The sequence below is a fragment of the Ovis canadensis genome, chromosome 3 (assembly GCF_042477335.2).
Source record: "Ovis canadensis isolate MfBH-ARS-UI-01 breed Bighorn chromosome 3, ARS-UI_OviCan_v2, whole genome shotgun sequence".
Lineage (NCBI taxonomy): Eukaryota > Metazoa > Chordata > Mammalia > Artiodactyla > Bovidae > Ovis > Ovis canadensis.
In genome coordinates this window covers 16843715-16870412 of record NC_091247.1, presented here as the reverse complement: position 1 = coordinate 16870412, position 26698 = coordinate 16843715, and the positions used below count along the sequence as shown (strand labels likewise).

At 49.9% G+C, this 26698-nt stretch overlaps 1 protein-coding gene across 17 annotated transcripts in view; it reads right to left on the bottom strand.

Moving 5' to 3' along the window:
* RNF144A (ring finger protein 144A) overlaps positions 1-26698 on the bottom strand; it is a 132123-nt gene that overhangs the window by 14028 nt on the left and 91397 nt on the right. For 7 of the 17 annotated variants that reach the window (XM_069580146.1, XM_069580144.1, XM_069580150.1 and 4 more), the window contains 5 exons: positions 24015-24163; positions 14624-14728; positions 14421-14481; positions 6042-6249; positions 4416-4563 (listed from right to left, as the gene is read on the bottom strand). In XM_069580146.1, the coding sequence (XP_069436247.1) occupies positions 4416-4563; positions 6042-6249; positions 14421-14481; positions 14624-14728; positions 24015-24152 (660 nt within the window). In that variant the 5' untranslated portion in view covers positions 24153-24163. The remainder of the gene's footprint in view (positions 1-4415; positions 4564-6041; positions 6250-14420; positions 14482-14623; positions 14729-24014; positions 24164-26698) is intronic. The other 10 variants (XM_069580156.1, XM_069580152.1, XM_069580159.1 and 7 more) reach the window with 2 other exon arrangements.

Sequence of the window (26698 nt, the reverse complement as noted above, 5' to 3'; positions counted from 1 at the left end):
TGACCTTAAGTTCCTGAATGAAGGCCTGGGGAATAACCACCGCAGGGCCTGCCAGGAACCCAGGTGGACGGTGAGCGTGAACATTTCCTTCACATTGTTCAGAGGAGCCACATCAAGCTTCTGGGTGGATGCAGAAACAATGGAGCTGGCCACAGAGCTCAGGCAGCCAGATGCTCAGAGATGGATGAATGAACTCAGAGCAGCCCCACCATGGAAGGCCTGAGACTTCCTGTCCCACTCTGAGTCGGGTCTGCCTGACGGAGGCTGGTCTAACCCACGTGGTGGGGTTTGGAGTCTGAAAGACCCGAGAATGGATGCTGGGTCTGTTCCTCACTCCTTTGGGGCTTTGGGAAAAGATCCCTAACCTTCGTGGGCTTCTTAAAAACGAAATAATCATTCTACCTGTCATGCCAGAATCTGATGCCTGATGATCTAAGGGGGAGCTGATGCAATAATCATAAAATGCACGATAAATGTAATGCCCTTGAATCATCCCCAAACCATCCACCCTCCCACCACAGTGCACGGAAAAACTATCTTCTATGAAACTGGTCCCTGGAGCCAAAAATGTTGGGGATGGCTGGATGAAGTAACAGGTATGCAGAGCAAAGCACAGAGGCTGCATATGACCATCACTTCATACACAGTAACTATTCACTCACCCCAAAAGAAAGAGAGTGAGTGCCCCCCCCCCGACTGTAAGCAGTGACTGTGGGGCCAGCGGTGCAGCAGATGAGCGGGTGTGGTCCAGGGCCTCCCCTGTGAAGACTGGGGGCCGGGGCCAGCTGGGTGGGCGGTTGAGGACCAAGATGCAAGGTAGCGCCAGAAGATGAGGGGTAACTCCGTGAGGCACAGGGGTGCTCAGGAGCTGGTTCAGCGGAAGAAAACTCCCCAGGAGAGATGGGAGACCTACCAGCTCCGTCTCCGCTCCGGACATGCTGTTTTTCCAGACCTGGTTCACACACTTACTTTCATGGCTACAGCAGTCACGGCTACTGTCCTTGACTGACCTTCCCAAAGCAGATTCCCTGTCCTTCAGGGTCTGCTTTCTGTGGCCACAGGGTCACTAGGCAGCAGCTGCTCATCTACAGAGAAAAACAGGACACTCCTGGCCCCAAGGATGCCGGCTTTCAAAGAGGAAATTGCTGCCTTGGTCCCTGGGAGCCTGGAAACAATGGGGTCTCTTGCTGGCAGGAAGTGTGCTTTAGAACTGAGTCAGACGGACACACAGATGGACAGACAGGGTGTCTCTCCAGAGACCAGAGCAGAGAGCGAACAGCCTTGGGCTCAAAGAAGACAGATCGATGGGATGCAAGGTCGCAGGAGAGGTCACAGCAAAGCTATGGTCTCTCTGCAAGTCAGGCTCTGTGTGTCCACATCAAATACTTCCCCCCAGAATCCACTGGGAGGTTTGATAACGTGTAGTTAAAACTGGTGTTTCACTTCCTTTCCCTTTTAGGAAAAGTTGACAAGGAATGGGAAATAGCAGGACAGACAGTAGATAATATAATATAAATTAATGATCAGTTTTCAAAGAAAATACAGTTAAGTGTAAAATTATATATCATATATTTATATAATATAGAGAGACTATGTATGATATATAGAATTATATAATACAGGAGACTGTGCTAAGTCACTTCAGTCGTGTCTGACTCTTTGCAACGCTGCAGACTGTAGCCTGCCAGGCTCCTTTGTCCATAAGATTCTCCAGGCCAGAATACTGGAGTCGGTTGCCATGTCTTCCTCTAGGGGATCTTCCCGATATACAGAGAGACTATGTATAGACTGAAAAGTGTTAGTCACTAAGTCATGTCTGGCTCTTTGCAGCCCCATGGACTGTAAGCCTTTCAGGCTCCTCTGTCCATGGAATTCTCCAGGGAAGAATACTGGAGTGTGTATCCATTCCCTTCTCCAGGGGATCTTCCTGACCCAGGGATCAAACCCAGTTCTGCATTGCAGGCAGATTCCACACCACTGAGCCATTAGGGAAGCCCGATATATGTATACATATATATATATATATATATATATATACATATATATATATATACATGATACATAGAGAAACCATCTACATATAGACTTTGAAGACCGTAAGGACTTGGTAATGCTTCAGATATCATTCTAAATATCCCCTTCCCATTGCACAAAGTCAGTGAACAAACCTATTATTGGTTTTAAGTTAAAGAAAATTAACCTTCCCAAGTGATTTATTAAACTTGCTCAGGAAAGGAAAAGGAAACCTCCAGGACAGAAAGACGGCAATATACTCCCCAGATTTGTTCCGTTACACGATGATCCCCTATACATTTAGTGATTTTAAGTTAATGAAGGGACAACAGGCTTTTCAAAAGAAAAAAAACCAGAAAGAAGCAATCTGTGTAATATTTTTATAGGTGGCCTTTGAATTACAGACCTGTTAGCTTATTCAAGCGTCCATCTCAAACAGACATTAATTTTCTTCTTGACAGTCTCTAGACCTATGCATCTTGGGACAGGCAAACTTTCAAAGTTCTGCCACTTTGCACACTGTTAAGAATTCTTTCTCCTTCAACTGTGTGGCCTGAGTTGACCCTTCTCTGCAAGGATGTATAAAGCTGAATCACCTGCAATAACCTCTCAATAGGAGACTCACCCAGACATGGTGCTCTGACTGCAGATGGGCAAGATGAGAAGGAGCAGCTGTCAGACAAGTGAGCTCCCATTAAGGTAAACATGGGGCCGTTCTGGCCTCCTTTTATTCTAATTAAATCTTAATACTATTATGGGGTGGGCTGGATCCATCCAAGACACACCTTTGCTGTAAAGGACTGCTGCTGCTGAGTCGCGTCAGTCGTGTCCAACTCTCTGCGACCTCATAGAGGGCACAGCCCAACAGGCTCCTCTGTCCCTGGGATTCTCCAGGTAAGAATATTGGAGTGGGTTGCCATTTCCTTCTCCAATGCATGAAAGTTAAAAGTGAAAGTGAAGTCGCTCAGTCGTGTCCGACTCTTAGTGACCCCATGGACTGTAGCCTACCAGGCTCCTCCATCCATGGGATTCTCCAGGCAAGAGTACTGGAGTGGGGTGCCATTGCCTTCTCTGGCTGTAAAGGACAGATAAATATAAAGCCATCCCTTTATGATATATGATTCAATAGGCTTTGACTGTCACCAACTACAATGATTTTAATAGATGATTAGTTCTATTTTATCATGGGTGGCTCAGATGGTAAAGGATCTGCCTGCAATGCAGGAGCCTTGGATTCGATCCCTGGGTCAGGAAGATCCCCTGGAGAAGGCAATGGAAACCCACTCCAGTATTCTGGCATGGAGAATCCCATTCTCCAGAAGCCATAGTCCATGCAGTCACAAAGAGTCAGACATGACTAAGCCACTAACACTGTAGAAACAGATGTACAAACAAACTCTTATAAAATTGGAGTCATAATGTCATCATGTTGGCAAGATGCCCACTCCTGATACAGATGAGAAAGTGAACAGGAAGCTGGAAAAAAGTATGGTCTGCCTTAGGCCTGGGAGCTCCAGAAAAGGCAGGGACTTAAGATGGAGCGAGCCTAGCACCCCTGGCAGGATCTCCCTGTGAAACAGACAGCACAAGGTACATCTGGGAGAAGGTGGCCACATGAGGCCAGACGGCAGAGGGTCCTGTGTTCCTCGGCCCTGCAGGCGACAACTGTCACTGAAGCAACTGCTCTGTCCCTGGCATCCACGGCCCTCTCATCCTTGCTCTTCCAGGAATGGTCCCTGCGATGGACTGCTTGTGTTTCCCCCTACCCAAAACTCCTATGGGGAAGCCCTAATGCCCAATGTGATGGGATTTGGAAGCGGGGCCTCTGGGAGGTAACCAGGTTCAGATGAGGTCACAAGACTGCAGCCCCCATGATGGAATTCGTATCCTTGGAGGAACAGGAAAGGGTCCAGAGGGTCCTCTCTCTGCAAGGTGAGGCTGCGGCAAGAAGGAGGCCACCTGCACACCAGGAAGACGGTCCCAAACCCAAGCCCGCCGGCACTCAGATATCCAGCCCCCACATCCAAGAAATCAGCAACCAGTTTCAGCTTCCTGGTGGTGGGGATGATTCTGGTTCAAGCCTGAACTAAGACAGCCCCACAGTCAGAAACCTAAGATGCTGAGATCTACCCACTCCTTGAAAACCGAGGCTGAAGCCCGCCCTGCGCTCTCGGAGCTCCTGCACCAATTCCCGTCTTCTGACACCACCGCATCTCAGGAACTCGTATTTTCACAGGCACAGAATAAGCACCTGACGGCGTGACTTCCATGGCCCAGGAGCGCCCCCTGACGGCGTGACTTCCATGGCCCAGCAGCGCCCCCTTAGTCGCCGTGCAACGGCTGGGCCACGCCTCCAGCTCAGCCTGCCCCGTGAAGCGCCCCGCCACCCAACTGGTACTCACATCCAGGGACTCGAGGCAGTACCAGCAGAAGGCGTGTTTGCAGTTCTTACACATCATCTGGGCACAGCCTTCGTCCCGCTCGATGTAGACCTTGCACTTGGGGCAGCGCTTGATGGGCGCATCGTCCTCGTCCAGCTTGAAAGCAGAGCTGAAGCAGGAGAGACCCTGTCAGGCTGTGCTCGGAGGCTGCGGGGTGGCCTGCCAGCTCAACTAGCTAGGGGCTGAGGTTGGGTGTGCTCAGTCGTGTCCGACCCTCTAAGACCTCAGGGACTGTCAACCACCAGGCCCCTCTGTCCACGGGATTTCCCAAACAAGAATACTGGAGTGGGCTGTTATGAGGTCACTTGCTAGTAAGTGAAATAAGTCAAAACCAAAGAATCTCAAACTCTGGAAAATAATCACAAAAAAAAAAAAAAGAGAGAGAGAGAAAAAACTGAATCAGCAGCTATGGGGGAAAAAATGAGCAATGTCAGCACAGATCTAAATTTAGATGTGTACAGACAAACCAAAGAAACAGGGCAGAGGCTTAGAAGGGAGGTCTAATTTTATGTCCTTATTCATATATTCATATACTTTCCAAAAGGTTAATAATACATAGTAGGCTCTTTGTTATTATCAAGGAAAAAAAATGTTAAAAACACACACATGCTAATCATTTACTTAGATCTACTTGGTGTCTGTACAAAATCGTTTTCCTGAAAGGTCTGGGCAGGCCACAGAGGTGAGCATGGATGGACTGAAGCCTGAGTTCAAGTGCAGCTCTTCTGCACACAGGCTGGGTGGCAACCTCTCTGAGCCCCAGCTTCTGGTTGGTGTGAGTTTAGCAGACGGGATTATGCATGAAGCGTACTGGGCAGGGCAAGCCTGTGTGAAGTGCCCAGTAAGTGGCAGCGAGGGTTCTGTGCTGCTCACAAAATGACAACCTAGGTATCTTTCTAGGTTTAACTGTAGAAGGATACCCAGCCCATGCTGTTAAATTTTATGTCAGCTGAAAATGCAGAGTCATCTGAAGAAGTGGTTCAGATTCACCGATTATGGGATGAATTTGCTATATCGTCATGAACTCATGGCATTTACCAAGGGGAACGTGATTCTCCACAGAACTGAGCAGATTGTGCAGAACCTAAAGCATTTATGAGTAGAGATTCACTGAAATTGAGAGCAAATTCCGGCATTCTGAATGCATTCTGAGTGTCATAGTCACTGTAAGGGTTAAATACATCATCACTTTACATGGTTATTTGAGGACCAGTGAGCTTCCAAACAATTACCCAGGTTTCCCTGGTGGCGTAGCAGTAAAGCATCCGCATGCAACACAGGAGACCACCTGCAATACAGGAGACGCAGGTTTGATCCCTAGGTCAGGAAGATCCCCTGAAAAAGGAAATGGCAACCCACTCCGGGATTCTTGCCTGGGAAACCCCACGGACAGAGGAGCCTGGCAGAATACAGTCACGGGGTCGCAGGAGTCAGACACAGTGACTAAACCACCACCACCAACAAACGATTATACCCTTGGGGTCTTCCTAAGCTTGAGACTCTTGCACTGCGAGGCGTGCACCAGTTTAACAGGTTCTGTTTCATTCATTAGTACAAGGTGACCAGAAAAGACACGCTGGAAGGTACCTGGTCTCCCCGGGAAGGAAGGTGATGGGCATGGTCTCCGGGCAACCCTGGCCGGGGTGCCAGCTGGCTTTGCAGGCAGAGCAGAACTCCGTGTCACAGGCTTTGCACTGGACCAGCTGGGGGGTGTGCAGCCCCATCTCCTGGAGCTGGCACACCGCCTGGCATGTAGACGCCGGGCACCAAGTCCGACAGGGGTCCAGGAGCACCTCTGACACAAAGAGAAAAAATGGGCGAGTCAGAGTCTGCAGGACCAGGGAACTGGCGGGGCTTAGGACAGACGGACACGTCACCACACAGCTTCTCATATTTAAGGGAGAAAAGAAAATCAAGGTCAGACATAACATGAACTTTAGGATCTGGGACCCACCTGGGGGCCCCTTGGCCCCTCCTCCCTCCAGCCACTCCCCACTCCCGAGCCCACTCACATGGGGGAAGAGCAAACCCCCAAGTACCCCCAGAGTCCTCAAGGCTCCAGAGCCCCATCCTGGGAACCCCATGGTCCAGCCAGTGCCTCCTGCCCCCACCTGCCTGCCCTGAGACACGGTGTTGCCACGGTAACCCATCTGAAGTCTCACAGCCTTGGACGGGCTGTGCTGTGGGCATCCCAAAATGTTGGGTAAGGATGGAAGCATAAGATGAAAAGGAGATGGCTGGCTCTTCTCATCAAAGGGCCCATCCGCCTACAATGATTTCCATCCCAAATTCACATCAAAGCCCTGAGCTAAGGACTGTGTGAAATTCATTCTTCGACAGCCAGTTTTCCCTCTGAAGTGGAGCCTGATTTAATGAAATTAGTGAGAAAGCTGATTTTGAAAAACAAGACCCTGTGACACTCACATGCCTTCTCATCTGTGTCCACATCTCACGTTTCTTTAAATAAAGGGTCCTGAGCTGCCCCCACCACCACAGTGAGCCTGATGATGGGTCCCCTGGGCCCTCTGTCCAGTGTGACTGGACTCTCAGTGCTGGGCGGCGGGAGGGAGCACCCAACTGGAACCCACACGGATGCTGATGCCAGGCCAAAAGGCGAGGAGGCCAAAGGATTACAGGGTGTTTGCAAAGGCCTCCAAGTCGGCCACTGATTTGCAAGCTGTTCCCAGGGTCACTCTTGAGAAGGAACGGACTGTATTTCGCTGTGAACCTAGAAGCAATGAAAGGCTCTTCTCGGCCATGTGACTGGCCAGTGCCAGAATGGGCCGGTTCACCCACATCAGAGACGGAATGTGTAGACATTGGGACCCCCAGCAGGCTGCGGCTGTCATGGGCTGCAGGTGGGCTGGGCTGCCCCTCAACAGGCGTGTGTTTGCCACGTTCCCTGAACTGGAAGCCAGATTCAGCCCTCAAGTTCCTGTCGGGTACCAACAGACTGAAAACCACCTTATCATCTAATTCTGACGGTGAGTATTTCAGTCTTTAAAGGCCACGAGGTCTCCATCCAACTGCTCAGCTCTACTTCGGAAGTACAAAAGCAGCTGTGTTGATCTATAAAGGAGTGTTTCAATAAAACTTTATTTACAATGCCAAGCCAGGGGCCAGGCAGATTTGGTTCACCAGCCATGGTTGGCTGACTCCTACCCTATTTTAAAAAGGCGAATTCATCAATAGCACCTAGGGGCTTCCCAGGTGGCTTAGTGGGTAAAGAATCTGCCTGCAATGCAGAAGACACAGGCAGATGCAAGTTTGATCCCTGAGTCAGGAAGAGCTCCCAGAGGAGGGCATGGCAACCCACTCCAATATTCTTGATTGAAGAATCCCATGGATAGAGGAGCCTGATGGAGTATATGGTCCCTAGGGTCGCAAAGAGTTGGATACGACTAAAGCAACTGAACACAATCAATAGTACAAAAACGATCAAGCCAGTAGGTCCAGCAGAAGGTTTAGAAGACTTGCTGATACAAAGGAACTCTGGCATCCAGGACAATGTGGTACTTTCTCATCGATGTTCATGTTAATAAGGTAAAATCCTCCTGACGCCTCAGTGGTGAGTGAATGTGTAAAACGAAGCCTTCTCATGAGCTGAGAGTGTTTGCTTTTGTAAGACTGTTCCTGGCTGCCAGATCCGAGGAGGTGGTTTTGTGGGGAAAATGCACGCGTGTGGGGACAGCGGTCTGCGGGTTCCTGGGCTGAGAGGGCAGGAGAAAGAAGGACGGAGGGATGAACGGTGCCCTGGGGCAGAGGGGGTAGGGGGGAGAAAATGCTAAAGGCTGCTCCCCCAGAGCACTGTGCCTTTTACCTGGCGGCCCTCCCCTGCCCCTATCTGGATTTCTCTACCACCAGTTCTGGCTCTGGGCTGGGTGAGCCCGGACCTGCCTCACTTACATCACAGGGCCCCCACAGGCACGGCCCCCGCAAGGACGCCATTGCAGGATGTGGGTGTTCAGTCTGCAAAGACTTCGGGACGCGTGCAGATAAGCTACGTCCTCCGCTGGGTCGGCTTCCTGGCTGACTTGACAGAGGGTTCAATGCGGGTCCACCCGAGCCCCTAAGGGGACTGCCCAGTTCAGGTCCTTCCAGTCTCCATGGTGCCCCCTTCCTGCTCTCAGCAGCCTGTGCCAAGAGGAGGCAGCCAGCTTTTCCAAGGTCTCTTCCTGCCTGTCACCGTTGGGCAGCATCTCTCGGTCACTCCTCTTAGCACCGCACATGTAGCCCTGATTATAGGATGCGGTGCGCAGCAGAGGAGACCTAGTTAGTGTTTCCATGGTAACTACTTGCATCGTGTGACTTGTGTCTTCTTGGAGCTGTGAGAGGGCACTGCCCATCCCCATGGGAGAGACTCCCTGCAGCAGGCGGAGGGCAAACACCCTGCCCCACTGAGCTGCCAGCTCAGAGCCCCCCTCTCTCAGTGCTGCTGGCACCCCCCACCCCAAGAGCACAGCCCGGCTCTGCTCTCGGACGTCTATTAAAATTCTACAAGATCCCTCTGCTGCTGGAGTCTGCCCGCTGGGTGTGCAAGATGGGACACAACCAATAGGAAGATCCACACTGGCCACCAGCACAGCTTTTCTTTCCAGGATGTGTTTATGCATACATATCGATGTCTGTCTGCCTATCTACCTATTTATCTATCCATCACATCTATATATTTATATATACTATATATACCATATATATACTATCACATTGATATACTATACATTAGATACATTATAGCCAATATGTTATAAATATTATACACATTGTATCTAGTATGTATACATGCACATATTTGTACCTAATATATTTTCAAACAAAGCAAGACGTATATTTTCTGGCACAAGATAAAGAAACAAATCTTAGCTCCCCTCTCCCCAAGATAGATACATAAATAAAAATAAAGTAAGTCCCTAACAGTCATACTCATCAAAAAGCCCAAGACTCTTGTAAAAGTTGTTCTTTCTTAAACACGCTGTGCAGGGCAGTGGGTCCTCCGTTCCTTCTCATGCTGCTCCAGCTCCCACTGACCCGGAAATTTAAGCAAACAGTGCACCATGGCCCGGCCAGTGTCCAAAAAGGAACTCGTGTGTAACGCCATGGGGCATGACCTTCCCGGGGAGCCTGTAGCTCCCAGCTTTGGAGATCTTACAGCTGGCAGACAGAGTGTACACAACAGACCTCCTCCCAGAACCTCCCTCCTAGTGTCCTGCTCCCCAAGGACCCTGGCTGGAAGAGTAGGGACACTCAGGTTAAAATAAGACTCTGATATGAGATGTACAAATGGAGGGAGTATTGGAACTGTGACCACAGCACTTTTTAGTAACTAAACATTGTTGGAAGATGATATAGACTGTCACTTTTCCACCAGTCACCATCCTCATTTGAAGGTGACTTCAAAGAGCTTCCCCGGTGGCTCAGAGGTTAAAGCGTCTACCTGGAATGTGGGAAACCCAAGTTTGATCCCAGGGTCGGGAAGATCCCCTGGAGAAGGAAATGGCAACCCACTCCAGTACTCTTGCCTGGAGAATCCCATGGAGGGAGGAGCCTGGTAGGCTACAGTCCATGGGATCCCAAAGAGTTGGACATGACTGAGCGACTTCACTTTCACTTTTCGAAGGGAGAGAGCAAATTGAAAACTGCCTCACTGATCCTATCTAGAATTTGCTCAGTTCAGTTCAGTTTAGTCACTCAGTCCAGTCCAACTCTTTGTGACCTCATAGACTGCAGCACGCCAGGCCTCCCTGTCCATCACTAACTCCCAGAGTTTACTCAAACTCATGTCCGATGAGTTGCTGATGCCATCCAACCATCTCATCCTCTGTCATCCCCTTCTCCTGCCTTCAATCTTTTCCAGTATCAGGCTCTTTTCAAATGAGTCAGTTCTTTGCATCAGGTGGCCAAAGTATTGCAGTTTCAGCTTCAGCATCAGTCCTTCCAATGAATATTCAGGATTGATCTCCTTTAGAATGGACTGGTTGGACCTCCTTGCAGTCCAAGGGACTCTCAAGAATCTTCTTCAACACCACAGTTCCAAAGCATCAGTTCTTCTGCCCTTAGCTTTCTTTAGAGTCCAACTCTCACATCCATACATGACTACTGGAAAAACCATAGCTTTGACTAAAAGGACCTTTGTTGGCAAAGTGATATCTCTGCTTTTTAATATGCTGTATAGTTTGGTCATAACTTTTCTTCCAAGGATCAAGCATCTTTTAATTTCATGGCTGCAGTCACCATCTGCAGTGATTTGGGGGCCCCCCAAAATAAAGTCTCTCACCGTTTCCCCATCTACTTCCCATGAAGTGATGGGACCAGATGCCATGATTGTAGTTTTCTGAATGTTGAGTTTTAAGCTGACTTTTTCACCCTCTTCTTTCACTTTCATCAAAAGGCTCTTTAGTTCTTCTTTGCTTTCTACCATAAATGTGGTGTCATCTTCATATCTGAGGTTATTGATATTTCTCCCAGCAATCCTGATTCCAGTTTGTGCTTCATCCAGTCCAGCATTTCACATGATGGACTCTGCATATAAGTTAAATAAGCACGGTGACAATATGCAGCCTCGATGTACTCCTTTTCCTATTTGGAACCAGTTTGTTGTTCCATGTCCAGTTCTAACTGTTGCTTCCTGACCTGCATACAGATTTCTCAAGAGGTAGGTCAGGTGGTCTGGTATTTCCATCTCTTTCAGAATTTTCCACAGTTTGTTGTGATCCACACAGTCAAAGGCTTTGGCATAGTCAATAAAGCAGAAATAGATGCTTTTCTGGAAGTCTCTCACTTTTTCGATGACCCAACGGATGTTGGCAATTTGATCTCTGCATCTTCTGCCTTTTCTAAATCCAGCATGAACATCTGGAAGTTCATGGTTCACACAGTGCTGAAGCCTAGCTTGGATATTTATGAGCATTACGTTGCTAGTGTGTGAGATGAGTGCAATTGTGCGGTAATTTGAGCATTCCTTGGCATTGCCTTTCTTTGGGATTGGAATGGAAAGTGATCTTTTCCAGTCCTGTGGCCACTGCTGAGTTTTCCAAATTTGCTGGCATATTGAGTGCAGCACTTTCACAGCAGCACCTTTTAGGATCTGAAATAGCTCAATAGCCCACTAGCTTTGTTCATAGTGATGCTTTCTAAGGCCCATTTGACTTCGCATTCCAAGATGTCTGGCTCTAGGTGAGTGATCACACCATCATGATTATCTGGGTCATGAAGATCTTTTTTGTATAGTTCTTCTGTGTATTCTTGCCACCTCTTCTTAATATCTTCTGCTTCTGTTAGGTCCACACCATTTCTGTCCTTTATTGTGCCCATCTTTGCATGAAATGTTCCCTTGGTATCTCTAATTTTCTTGAAGAGATCTCTAGTCTTTCCCATTCTATTGCTTTCCTCTATTTCTTTGCATTGATCACTGAGGAAGGCTTTCTTATCTCTCCTTGCTATTCTTTGGAACTCTGCATTCAAATGGGTATCTCTTTCCTTTTCTCCTTTGTCTTTCGCTTCTCTTCTTTTCACAACTATTTGTAAGGCCTCCTCAGACAACCATTTTGCCTTTTTGCATTTCTTTTTCTTGGGGATGGTCTTGATCACAGCCTCCTGTACAATGTCACAAGCCTCCGTCCATAGATCTTCAGCCACTCTATCAGAGCTAATCCCTTGAATCTATTTCTCACTTCCACTGTATAATCATAAGGGATTTGATTTAGGTCATACCTAAATGGTCTAGCAGTTTTCCCTACTTTCTTCAATTTAAGTTGAATTTGGCAATAAGGAGTTCATGATCTGAGCCACAGTTAGCTCCCCATCTTGTTTTTGCTGACTGTATAGAGCTTCTCCATCTTTGGCTGCAAAAGTATAATCAGTCTGATTTCAGTGTCGACCATCTGGTGATGTCCATGTGTAGAGTCTTCTCTTGTGTTGCTGGAAGAGGCCGTTTGCTATTACCAGTCCATTTGCTCAGTGACTGGCTATAATTAATAGCCATGTTTCAGGTCTAACATTTTCATATTCCATTCAGACAGCTCTCTGGTCCTATTAAGTCTGAATCCTTTTTTTATTTTTTTGGTGCTTTGAACACAACGCTAGCAAAATATTCTAAAGTGATCATTTTGAGAGATATTTTTTTAACCTAAGTCAAGTTGGGTTCATTACTATGCAAAAGAAAAAAAAATCTTCTTTGACTAAGCCAAAGTACAGAAGAAATAACAACAGTTAAAATTATTAGGTAGGAACATTTACCCAGCTGCATTTTAAAATTCAATGTCATAGAAAGTTCATTTTCTTCTAACCCAAATAACTGCCAGTTTCTGTCAAGATTCCCTCTGGAAAATGTTTTCAAAAGAGGCTCACAGCCTCAGAAATCGAAATTAATCAAATTTATAGCTCTACATACCAACTTTTGTGTCATATGGCCATATATTTGAGCTATAAACTGCCCCAAACCAAAGAATATATGGCATTTCAATAAATAAGCTCTTGAAAACAAGTTTCAACGTTATCAGAACTCCTGTATGATATTTTTTAGGTTGGCCACACATTACCTTTTTTTTTTTTTCTTTTTGCCTTGAAAAGTGAGTCTCAAGAGGAAATGCAGCTATCTTTAGCATTTCTTAAAAAAAAAAAAAAGGAGAAAAAAACTTTCCACATTCAGCTAAACAGGCGTCTCTGGACACACTGCTCTGGTCTATTCCGCATTCCATTCCCATCCTGACAGTGTTTTCCTGTAAACACGAAGCCCGGGGGTGTGCTCATCTCTCATGAACGCCCGATTCAGGAGATCACTAAGAACCCAACCAGGAAGAGTGGGGAGCAGACAGCAGTTGCTCAATAACCCATCCGGAAATTACAGAATCCAGATACAGCATCTCCACGATAAAGTCTTACATACAGAACATTGTCTACACATGTCGGTTATTCTGCTTCTTTTCAGATGAGCCCAAGATCCAGAAGAGATATGAAAACAAGATCAAACAAAATCCACAGAATAATACCATCTTATGAATCCAGCATGGGGCTTCCCTGGTGGCTCAGACAAATAAAGAATCTGCCTGCGATGTGGAAGATCTGGGTTCAATGCCTAGGCCGGGAAGATCCCCTGGAGAAGGGAATGGCGACCCACTCCAGTATTCTTGCCTGGAGAATCCCATGGACAGAGGAGCCTGGAGGGCTACAGTCCATGGGGTCGTAAAGAGTCGGACATAACTGAGCGACTAACACACACACACACACACACACACACACACACGGACATGGCGCATTTCAGACAGCAATGACAAAGATCCACCAGACAATCAATGTGTCTTAACACTGAAGCAGCCTGGCTGCAGCCAGGAGGAGAGGGTGGGACCCTGCAGGGGTGAGGGGGGGACCTGGTCCATGCCTTTCCACCCACCAGAGACGGAAACCAGGGCGCATTAGTTAGCCTCTGTGGGTGTCTGCTAACAGGCAACCCTGTTGGACTGCTGTAAGGCTTAGTGAGACAAGACCCCAGCACCTACCGGCCCCATCAGCGTGCAGTAGACAGTGTGGGCAACAGACCTGTGGTCAGGGTGGTGACCATCACCATTCCACCCTGTCCGACCTCGGGACTTCCTTCCAAGGATTCCTATCTTTTAAATTCTGTGACGGCCTAAGGATTACTCCTCAGACTGTTAGGCCTTAACCTGGCTGGAGAATAACGCTCCATGAGGGTTTCTTTAAACCACCCCCATAATCCCAGATCCCTAGAAGCAAGCTGTTCCATGGATCTTTCCTGCTACCAACTAGACACCCCCCCCCCAATAGAGGCCATTCAACTGTGAGCTCTGCAGAAAACTCTGAAGCCAAGCTTCAGAAGGCTAATTTACATCAATGTTTTCACGTGTACTGCATCCAATGATGCAGAGTGGCACCCACCCGAAGCACTCCCCCCAGTTTATACACCGGATTCAGTCACAGGAGTTGTAAGCGTCTGCGACACCGGGCACCTACCTCTTTCGAACTGTAGCTTTTTGTATCTTTGCATAATTTCAGCCGCCACCATGCACTCAATCTAAGGGAAGAAACAGAAGAAAAAGGAGTCTAACCATATGAGGGCTAGCACACAATGCCAGGTCATCCTGGACAGAGCCTGGGACCCCCGACTCACTGGGGAGCCCCTGCACGTGCACCCCGATTTCCCCAGCCATACGTGCCTCGTTCTCCTGCAGGTGGCCCTGTTTGGGGCAGGCAGCATCTGGACAGCTAATCGCAGTTTCTAATCCTTCTTTAATCAAGAGCTCCACATACTGTTTCAGGCACTGAAAAAAACAAAACACAGAGAAGTATCTGTAAACATCTTCCTTAAGGCTGAAGGAACAGTGATGCATTTAAAAAAAAAAAAAAAAAGACAAATCAAGCACATTGTTCCAGTACAGTTTTTTTTGTATTTTTGCCCTGTAGTCCATGGCAACGACCAAATTAGAGGTTATATTCACTCGACAAATATTTGTGGGGTACCTCTGCTACACCAGGGCTGAGGATGCGGTTGGGTCCCTGTGCCCGACCTCGGCAAACACCACGCCAGTATGCTCGGTGGGAGGAGCGGGGAGGCAAGGGAGGCTGGGGACCCATACTCCTCAAACACACACCAGACATCAGGGTTCTGCTCAGTCCCCTGTATGCCACTGTTTCACGAGACACTTAGAATGTTATCTAAGGAAAGATATGACCACGCCGTCAATTGGGTGTGAAAACTGAGACTCAAACAAGGAAGTGTCAGCTTCCCCAGACAGCAAGGGCAGAACCCAGACTCCAGCACAGCCTCACCTGCCTCTTGGCTGCCCCTGCGCCCCCACCGAGAACCCAGGTCGAGCTGCCCACCCTCCTTCAGTGACCTCTCACGCAACGGGCAATGACTGGCTGCCACTCCCCACCCCTCGACTTGGCCATCTGGCTGAACATCCGAAGTAAGTCAGAAAAGTAAGTAGGAGACACAAACCAGAGTTCATGCCAAAGTGAACCGGCCTTTCCCAGGGCCGGTCCACTCCTGCATTACTGTCTGCTGGTCTTGAAAATCCAATGCTCCCTGAAAAGCACTTTTTAAACAAAAAGTAGAAGAAAAGTGATGGTCTTCTCTAGGCAAGGTCACTGCCCGATGTGACTGAGACAGACATTAAAGCACTTACATCAGATGACATCAGAACTCAAAGAGGATAAGAAACCAGACCTCTCAGTGACGGCAACACAAAGTGAAATGTCTCAGCAGCCTCTCCAAGTCCACTTCCTGTCACAGCCCAGGCTGCAGAGCTACACAGACACCTGGAACCCGGGTCCCTCCAGGCAGAGCTGAGGATCGGTCTCACGATGGGCTCGGGCCACAGCTCTCTGGACAAGAGACCAGAGATGCCCATCCCGCTGGGCTTCTGAGATGGTAAGAAAGAAAGTGTGGAAAGTCACCTGGCGTGATTCCTGATACACAGACCAGCTAAGTAAGAGTGGTGGCTATTATCTGATGCATGTGTATCTTGGTCATTGGTGTCTTACAGTCATAGGTGTAAAATATCACAACCTTAGCAGCAAGATCATTCTTTTACTTTTTTTATAATTAAGTCTGTCTAAATTAAGTCTCTGGGGGACACTAGAATGCCATAAAGTGATAAAACGCTGAAAACTCTCACAATATTGTGCAAAGAAGTACAATGTGCAGAGAAGGCAATGGCATCCCACTCTGGTACTCTTGCCTGAAAAATCCCATGGACAGAGGTGCCTGGCAGGCTGCAGTCCATGAGGCTGCTAAGAGTCGGACACGACTGAGCGACTTCCCTTTCACTTTTCACTTTCATGCATTGGAGAAGGCAATGGCAACCCACTCCAGTGTTCTTGCCTGGAGAATCCCAGGGACGGGGGAGCCTGGTGGGCTGCCGTCTACGGGGTCACACAGTCGGAGACGACTGAAGCGACTTAGCAGTAGCAGCAAATCAAGTCTCTGGGGGACACTAGAATGCCATAAAGTGATAAAACTCTCACAATATTGTGCAGAGAAGTACACAATGAGAGGAAGCTGACAAAATGCAACAGTTAAAGCTGGTGTGATAGGTACACTCAGGGGACATTTCTGTGCAAGGACATCGCTGTGCAAGGACTTGCATGTATCAACAAGCAGTGCATCACACCTGCAGAGGGCTGCCTGGTGGGTGAACATTCTATGCTCTGCACAATCTGCAAAATAACTGTTTCTGGAAGCATCTATTTGCATACTATATAAAAGGGATGGCGACTTCCCTGGCGGCTCAGTGGAGAAGAACCCGACGACCTATGGAGGAGACACCAGTCTGATTCCTGATCCGGGAAGACCCCACGTGCCACGGAGCAGCTAAGCCAGCACGCCACACTCCTGAGCTTGTGCTCTAGAGGCCAAAGCCCACCCGCCCTATGGCCGTGCTCCACGACAACAGAAGTGACCACAACAAGAAGCTGGGACACCACAACTAGAGAAAAGCTTGCACAGCAACAAAGACTCAGCACAGCTAAAAATCAATTAATTAGTTAAGTTGAAAAAAAACACACAAAGACTAGCAGAGCATGAAAGCCCCTTTAAAGGAGAGAGCAGTGAGGATCTGTATCTGACCAAGCATCCATGGAAAACAAGACTAGTCTTCTTCCAGATAGAAACTGGGCCATGACTCACAAGCTGTGTTTTTCAATCTAATAGCAAAAAGATGTCTTGAAATGAGCACCCGAAAATGCCACAGAAACCTCGGTGAAAATAAACATACAGGACAGAGGCAGACACTGATGTATTCCCGACTATTGTATTAATTACAGCTCTTCTTAACCGAAGGCCTCAAGACTCCAAGTTAATCACCACCTGTGTTAGCCAACTAAACAAACAAGACTCTTAGGAGGTGTTAATCGCTCCCCTTAGACAGAGGAGAGAACAAAGCTTAGGGAAGTTAGGAACAGGACAAAGTTGGGGTCTGTAAGTGGAGGAGCTTGTCTCAAACCCATGTGTGCCTGACTCCGAAGAGGTGGCGGCTTTGTTTTTTAAATTCTGGCCTCCTTCCTCCCCAGTCAAGAATTCTTCCATAAGCAATCATTTACTTATTTTCTGTTACCTCGTGTAAGTTTTCTAATGAGTACAAAGAATCGTATGCATTTCAGACCCGCAAAGTCTGAGTCACCCCAGAGTGTGTCTCTATGCATCCCTGATGCTTGGGTGCTGGGACCCTCCAGGACATCAAGACCCCCAGTTTAGTTCAGTCGCTCAGTCATGTCCAACTCTTTGCAACCCCATGAACTGCAGCACGCCAGCTTCCCTGTCCATCAAGAACCCCAAGCCTCCTGGCAAAGACGCACCATGCTGAGGTTTCACGGTGTGGGGGGGTTCCCACCCACCCTGGGGAGGGGGGTCAGGAAGATAGCAGAGATGGAAAGCTGGCCAGAGGGACAAGGCCTCTCAGGAAAGGGCTGTCCACTGCACAAAGCACAGGAGGGTCCAGGAGCGGTGAGGCAGAGTATGGAGAGCTGCAGAAAGTTCCAGACTGTTCATTCTCTACTTTCTCAGCCAACCCTTTGAAACCCGGGTCCCAAGATGCAGAGCGGGGGCTACCGATCTGCTGGGAACCCCGTTGCCTCAGAATCCTTCACAAAGAGAAGGGGCTGCAGAGAGATGGCTGCCTGGTACGGAGTCTGCAACAAGCCTGAACTTGGTCCGCTTTCTCCCTAGGAGGCCCGTCGGCTACTGATGATGCTAACAGCTGGGAGAAACCCCCAGAAGCAGTGCTCAAAGGTGCCTGAGTGGCTTCTGCTTATCAGGGATCCATGTTTACAAATGGCCCACACAGGCAGATCTGAACGGCAGCCGTGGGACTCCCGCGGACCGGGTTCAGGCAAGACCCTGGGACCACTGCCCTGGTGGGAATGCCAGTGAACCGTCGTGCCAGATGTGAGCCTGCACCCCTGAGGCCCCTGGCCCCCCATAGTATGGAAGGAAACAAATTCCGAGGCCAAAAATGATGCTTCAGCGGCTAGGTGCCTGGCACGTGTACCACGAGTTCTGCCCAGCCCCCACGGCCTCACTCAGGGAGGGTCTGCTTACCCCCTCCTCTGCTAGGAGGCAGGTTCTTTGAAACCCAGGCTGTTTATCCTCCCAGGCCCTGGGCCTGATGGAGTGCTGCTGAAAAGCAGGGCCTTAACAACTCGGCAGGAGAGACAGAGGCTGACAGTGAGGGGAGTGAGTGGTCCGCACACAGACCAAGCCAACACCTGCACAGATGTGAACACGGACACGCATCCCTGCAGAGGAGGGGAGACCTGGGGTACGGACCTCAGGTCACTGTCAGAGAGCTAGCTGGACGGGCACCCCGGGCCCCTTGGCGGGCGAGGAGGGCAGACACTTCCTACAGGGCTGTCCTCAGGCAGCTGGAGCCACCACCCAGCACGGCAGGCGAGACGAGGATGCTTCATGCAAACCCCTCGTCCAACTGCTGCCAGGGGCTGGAAACTGGAGCAGACCACCCAGCAAGCCCTGCCGTGTATGTTCTGGCAGCAACGCCACTCCAGGCTGCAGGGATTGACTTCACCCAAACCAGGGACTCCAAGAGATGAAGGCTGCTTTTGTATTAAAATTTTTAGAGGGGAAAAAAAAAATCAAATTTACTTTCTACTGGAAAAAAAAAAAAAAAAACACCTCTCATCTACGTGTACTCTCGGTCCAGTGGTCTTGCCAAACCACCAGCCAGCTGTCTCCTGGACTCACCTCCTCTGAGTTCTCTGACCCCTTGGGTGCTGAAGCCCAGGTAGGCCCCACAGTTGGGGGGCACTGGGTAATGTCAATGCTCAGCCCGCCATATGTCCCCTGGGCCTTTCCCTCAGGGTCCCTCAGGGTTTCTAAGAGTCAAAACCCAGTCAACCACTGGACCAGGAAAATGGCTTTCCATGCAGGCAGTGTCCGTGGTGGAAGGACACACAGAGAAGGTCTCAGTAACACCAGTTCCTGCCACTCTGACCCTGTTAGCCTGCACCCACCAGCCTCTCTCTGTCCACATGGAGGTCTTCCCACTAAAACCCTGCCAGTCTACCAGTCCAGACTGGGGTGCCCATCCTTTCCACGGGCCCCCCAACCTGCAGCCTGGTGTCCGTGCACAGCTGACCCCACAGGCAGCTGGGGCAGACGCGACCCCTTCTGAGGCCCTGTCACCCCAAAATGCCCCCACCCTTGTGGGAGAGTGTGTGATCACAGGTGCAGAGAAAGACACAGGCTGAGCCTGTCTGATGGGCAACGCTCTCCTTCAAGAGCACGGAGTCGACAGTTCTTAGCTGCGAGTCTGTCATTTGCTGGGATTTTCCAGGTCAATTAAACCAGCAGGCACTGAGCATCCGCTTCTCCGGAGGGTGGCATGGGGAGCTGTGATGGTGGCCATCCCCGCCTCACCACAACAAGCGCAAAGAGGCAGACTGGCCAGCCCGAGGTATGGATGCTGCTCACTCAATATCGCTGCCCAGAGAAGAAGTTGTCCATCCCAGGGCTGGGTCCGCCCACGGCACAGAAGCTCCAGGAGACGGTGCACAGGTGTGACAGCACGCGGAGTCGAGAAACAGGGCAGGTGGTCCGGCGGGACTACGAAGCCTGGGGGCAGGGGAGACGCGAAAGCGCCCCAGAGCCGAGCCGAGCGGCAGGTGTCATCTATGGAGGCCGTGGGCTCCAGGGTGCCCAGAGTCGATCCATATCACCAGAAGATGTTGTATAAGAACCTGGTCTCCAAGTGTGAAGATGAACCTGACGGGACAGGATGACCAGTCCCAATCAGGGCACTGGGACGGCCCTGGCTGTGGGTAGGGAAGTGGACCCAGCCTCCGCCCAGCCTGCAGCTACACGAGGATCTGAAAAGCCAGCCTTCAAACGTGGACCTGCCTTGGGAAGCCCTGCCAGTGCAGTCACACGCCTGCTGATAAAAACGCAGGAGGATGTCCTTTGTTCTGGAAAGAACTGCCCTGTTCTGAGAACTGGGCCATGGCCACAAGGACCCAGAGGACGAGTGATACCTGACCCCGGCGGCTGGTCTCAGGGTGACACTGGGAGGTGACCAGGAGGCAATAGTGGGGATGTTCTATGGACGACTCAGGCCAGCTCTGATGACCTGGGAGCACTCTGGGACCGAGCCAGGCCTTCCCCTTGCTCCCCCAGCCTCACAGAAGAACATGAAGCTGAAGCTACTCCTTCTGCTCATCCGCAGAGACCAAAGCCCGTCCGACGCTGCCCGTCCCCAGTGTGCTGGCTGAGAGGTGGAGCTTCTAATGGGTAGGCGCCATCCGCCCCCCTGCCTCCGCAAGGAGGGTGCTCTCCTCGGGCTTCTGACAAAGCTGCAGGAGAAGCCCTACGTGCAGGACACGGTCTGTCTGCTCCAGAGTCGTGAGGATCAAGAATGAGCATGTTATCCGACTACATCTTCATCATAAAGACCTCTCGGGGGAAGGGAAGACCGGAGGGGTTGTGAGGAAGTGAAGCTGCTCGGTCAGGTCTGACTCTTTGAGATCCTTTGGACTGTAGCCCACCAGGCTCCTCTGCCCATGAAATTTCCCAGGCAAGAGTATTGGAGTGGGTTGCCATTTCCTCCTCCAGGGGATCTTCCTGACCCAGGGATCAAACCCAGATCTCCCACATGGCGGACAGATGCTTTGCCATCTGAGCCACAAGTAGGAGGGGTTAACATACAATAATTCAGGGAGCTGCAAGTTAAATCGACAGTCATCCCTCCTGTGGATTTCTGGGGCTTCCTCTGTGTTCTCGGGCACCCAGAGTGTCCCAGGGTGGGTACAGAGAGGGACCCGGCACATGGTGCTCAGCAAATCCACCAAACCGTGATGGTCATCTGAGTGCATCTTTTAGGACAGATGTTCCCTGGGACGCATGGCTGGGGAAAGCTGCTCTTTTGGATTCTTGCAGTTCTAACCCTGAACTCAGAAATGAGCTAAAGGGGTTAAGGGCCTGCAGACGGCCTGCCACGGAGCAGCTCCTCCACACATGTGCCCTGAGCCTCGGGGAGAACTCCGTTCATCTCCATTACACGGGTGAGGCCCACAAGGACGGCGGAGTTGGAAACAGCCTGCATTTTAGGGCGCTGATGCCCAAGCGCAGTTCCAGGCTTTCTCTGGACCCTCTTCCTCCTCGAGGTCAATCTTCTTCTTCTAACCCAAAGCCTGTAATTTTCTGATCATTTTTTTATCTTAAGAGAGCCTTCTCTTCATTCTTCTCTCCTCAGGTCTGTCCCCAAGGAAAAGACACAGGCACTTCTGCTGGTGGGGGCCCTGGGGCCTCCACGAGGGGATTGGGCCTTCCCCTGCCCCCCAGGCTGTGGGCACACAGGTGTTTCCTGTGCTTCAAGCCACACGGAGCTGCAAACCCAAGCAGGCCTGGTCTCAACATCTTAATTTCTAATAAACAGTTGTGAAAAAAAAAAAAATCACAACCATCCCCTGTTTCTTAGTGCTCCCAGCAAGCCCCCTGTGAGAAAACAGTGCTCTTTTCCTCTGTTCACAAGCTCTGACTTAAATTAAGTATCTGATCTGAATTAGAGCTGCTATCCGGTAGAAATAGGAAACTAAAACGACAAGGACAACAAATGAAAGGCGGGGTGAAACCACGGCCGGGTGAACGACCGACCTTACAGAGGAGGAGAGCTGTGGTCTCGGGAGGCCCTCCCCACAATGGCATACTGGGGGCGACAGGGAGGGGCTGGGAGCTTGCTCCCAGGCACAGCTGCACAGGGAAGCCAGCCAGTTAGCTGAGGCTGGAAAACTTCCCTTCAGGCAAGAAAAGAGGCGATTTTGCATAAAGGGGATTCTTTAATCCAGCCAGACACGGCTGGACCATTCCAGTTCACCCTTTAGAAATGAAAACTCTCTGTGTTCTTCTTGAGCTGGAGGTCTGTCTGTCCATCCACCTCCCCCCAGGCCCTCTGCCTCCCATCCTTCCCCAGCTCAGAAAATGCCCCAAAACAGCTTCCTGTGCTCCAGGTTGAATTTCCTTTCCTGGGGCGTCAGTGAGGCAACATTGCTTGGCCACCAAGCACGTAGCTGAGGCCGACTCTCTGTGGTTCAATTCATCTATCAGGATGATTAGATAGCATCATCGACTCAATGGACATGAATCTGAGCAAACTCTGGGAGATGCTAAGAGGACAGAAGAGCCTGGCATGCTGAGGTCTGTGAGGTTGCAGAGAGTGGGACACGACTGGGCGCCTGAACAATAGCAGTCACGGGTCCTGCTGTAAACCAGGTATTTGGGGGCAGAATTGTGCCCTCAAGAAGCCAGGGTCTAGCATAAAAGGAAGTTGGACACACAGACTTAAATGACTGCAACCTCCGTCTCCTTATCCGTAAAATGTAGATGATGCTACCAAATGAGCCTACATTTTAAGAGATCTTGATCTTGACCTTGATCTTGTCTTTCAAGATCAAGAGACAAACAGAGCAAGGGGCAGGAAGGGAGAAGCCTCTGGGGAGGCAGCTGTGAGGGGACAGAAACTAACCAGGACATCTGAGCAACACACAGGCAGGCCGTCTGGAGAGTTTACTTGTAACAGTAACTTTTTTAGTTGTTCACAGTTTAAAGAAAAATATTTTTTCTGGACTTTTTTAAATTTTGGAATTCCTTGAATGGGAAAAAAATAAAATGCAATGAGACAAACTGAAAATAAATCCTACACCCGCACTTTCCTTTTCTGATGACTAAAATGTTGGGTCTGAGTGAGGCCTGATGGGAACAGAAGGCCTGCAGCCCTTAAGTGCCGTACAGCCTTTGGCTCAAAATGATGCTGGCGGCATCTTCAGGAGATCCAGGTGTGCTTTCAACGCTCTCACGGGAGGGGAGTTTGGGGGAGAATGGATGCACGTGCATGTATGGATGGGCTGCTTTGCGGTGCACTGAGACTATTCACAGAGGCTCCCCTGATGGCTCAGCGGGGGAAGAATCCACCGACAATGCAGGAGACATGGATTCGATCTCTGGGTCAGGAAGATCCCCTGGAGAATAAAACGGCAACCCACTCCAGTGTTCCTGTCTGAAAAATCCCATGCACAGAGGGGCTACAGTCCAAAGAGTCGCAAAGAGTCAGACACGAGTGAGTGACTAAGCATACTGACATGTCTAACTATCACAACATTGTTAAGACTATACATCAATATAAAACCAATTTTAAAAAAATACATCCTCTTCAGTTTAGCGCTAAGGCAGTGCCAGGGGACACACAGAGCCAACTCTGTTGTGGGCGTACTCGCCAGGACGGCACCCCGACCATCTCAGGAACACCATTGTCTAATTAAATCGGACGCAAGCTACGGTGAAGGTTTCTTTTCCAGAAAGGAGCGTGCACACCACGGCAGGGTTTCTCAGCTGCGTTCCCAGCTCCCAGGCCTCTGCGTAACTGACCACTTCTGCGCCTCGAGCACCTGCAAAGGAACCTGCCTGGGGAGCCCGATGGACTCAGAAGAGAATCCTTCCAATAAAACTGCGTAATGGTGAGTGACCCTGCATGCTGTCTCTAAAACAAAAGCAGAAGGCTTATCCCGAAATCCTTTTAAGCCGGCGTTCCCGGCGAGACCAACCAGGGTGCAGAAGACGCACTGGCACTGGGCGATGGTCGTCATCTGCTCCACGGGGTACTCCCCCAGGCACAGCTTGCAGGACACCAGTGGGTCCAGGGCCAAGTCCCAGGACGGCCGGCACGCGCGCGCGGCGCTCATGGCAGAGCAGTCTGAAACGAGAGAAGCACAGGCCGTCAGATCCGCGTGGCCTGCACGGAACCCGGGGAGGGCCACTCCTGGCTGAACCTGGGGCCCCGGGGCTGGCCGAGTGACTGCTGAGGGGCCAGAGTTTCATAGGCCTCATCGGGTCCTCCGAGAAGTTTTAGCCAGAGGCCCCTGACCTGGTCTGTGGGTGATGCTCCTCTCCTGTATTGATGGTAATATGCCTTTCCCATATTGATGGTAATATACCTTCCCCTATTGATAGTAATATTCCTTCCCCATATTGATGGTAGTATTCCTTTCCTGTATTGATGGTAATATACCTTCCCCTATTGATAGTAATATTCCTTTCCCGTATTGATGGTAATATACCTTCCCCGTATTGATGGTAATATACCTTCCCCGTATTGATGGTAATATACCTTCCCGGTATTGATACCTTCCCCACCAATCAAGCACCCAGCCCAGGAGGGCAGGACCTCAGCAAGTCAGAGAGAGAAGCTTTTGTTGATCAGGTCAAGCTGTTGACCTGATCAGGTCAAAATAGCTGTTGATCAAGTCGCGCTGTTTTCTGCTATAGGAACACCACAGGGAAGCCAGTGTGTGAAGCTCTGGCCTCAGTGCTCTGTGTCCTCCAGGTGGAATGGTCTTCCCACACCATCTCTGTCCTCACTGCCCAGGTGTCAACTGACCTTCCAGAAACATGCACCACTGCCTCCTAAGAAAATCCTGGAAGACTGTCTAAACTGTGAGCTTCAGGGAGGCGGGACCTTGGTCAGGCTTGTTCACTTCTGTGGGTCAAGTGCATCCCGCAGTGTCTTGGGTGAAGTGGACATTACACAGAGCCATGGATGAACAGCCCTCACCTCCCCAGCCTCCCCGACATTCCCTGGCCATGTTCCCCCTGGTCTGTGCTCCCCTGACAGTATGCGTCTTCCTATTACTATGTTCACACACTGATCTCCACTGTCTGTGGCTCGAGGGGGCAGAGAAACAGTCAGCCTCCAGCTCTCAGCTCAGCTCTGACCCATGTGGCCTCCGTAACTGTCTGCTGATGGATCAGATGCTTGGATCCAGGGACGTGGCTTCTCCCATCCTGCCCCTGGCACTGGATTTAAGCCTTAAAGACATTTATTTTGCACCTGCGTTGGTAAGTACGTGCTTTATTCCACCAGCACCCCTTGCTCCCCAAATTCAGAACTGAGAAAGATTCATATAAAATTTCACATAAAATTCCTGGCCATCTGAACTCTTACCATTTGCCATCCTAATCTCAGGACCTAAATTGATTTAGACAGTGGGCATCCTTTCCTACGGAACCTCACTGTCTGAAGTGAGGAATGAAAAGGTTTGGAGAGCAAGCTACATCTGCATTGCCCCCAGCCTGTGAGGTCGTGAAAAGAGGGTTTGTCTCATTCAACTCCACACATATGGCAGAAGACTGTTTACATGTGTGTGTGCTAAGTTGCATCAGTCGTGTCTGACTCTTTGCAACCCCATAGACTGTAGCCCACCAAGCTCCTCTCTTCATGGGATTCTCCAGGCAAGAACACTGGAGTGGGCTGTCATTTCCCTTCTGCAGAGGATCTTCCTGATCCAGGGATCAAACCCACATCTCTTGTGTCTCCTGCATTGGCAGCTGAGTTCTTTACCACTAGGGCCACCTGGGAAGCCCAGAAGACTGTGTACATAGTGACAAAGATACAACACATCAAGGGGAAGAAAAGAAGACAGAACAGCACCAACCCATGACCAGAATGTACACAAGACGGCTCTCGGATCTTAGAAAGTCTCAAAGATACATGAGAGAGTTCTCCACCTTGGGGTATTCAGTTTCAACTCAAGAACATTCTCTGCCAAATAAAAAGCTAACTGATAACACAAGGGAGAGTTTAGGATTACGTGTGAAATCAGTGCTCAGGAACTTCGGAAAAACTAGCAACCAGCCTGGGTTAGAATTCTCAGAAGAGGAGAACTTTGCAGGGGAGAGGTTTGAGTTTTAAGGGGAAGTTGCATTTCCTATAGTTGTGAAAAGGGGGTGGATATCAAAATAGGAGAGAGAAGCGTCTGAGCATCTTTCACCAGACAACAGAGATGACCCCACAGGGACTCTATGCTTCCAGGGCCAACAGAACACCCATAGCTATAGGGTGCTGGGTTACCTGACCTCAGTCTGCCCATCTGTGTGATGGCGCCATAATCTCCATCTCCCAGGGCTGGTGCAGCATTAGGAGAGACCGTATGAAAGGCCTGGCACACCTAGCAAGGCTCAGTAAACCCCCTCTGCCTTCCCCTGCGATGCCTCATGTAGTCACAGCTCATCCGCCTGTGAGAAACACCGATGACACCGGTCCTTCCTACAGGGGCCTGGGTGTGGCCACCACCCGTGTGAGTCATTCTCAAGGTCACGGTGTGTGCACATGTGTGTATGTTCAGTCGCTCAGCCACGTCTGACTTTTGCAATCCGATAAACTGTGGCCCGCCAGACTCCTCTGTCCATGGGAGTTTCAAGGGAGGAATACTGGAGTGGGTTGCCACGTCCC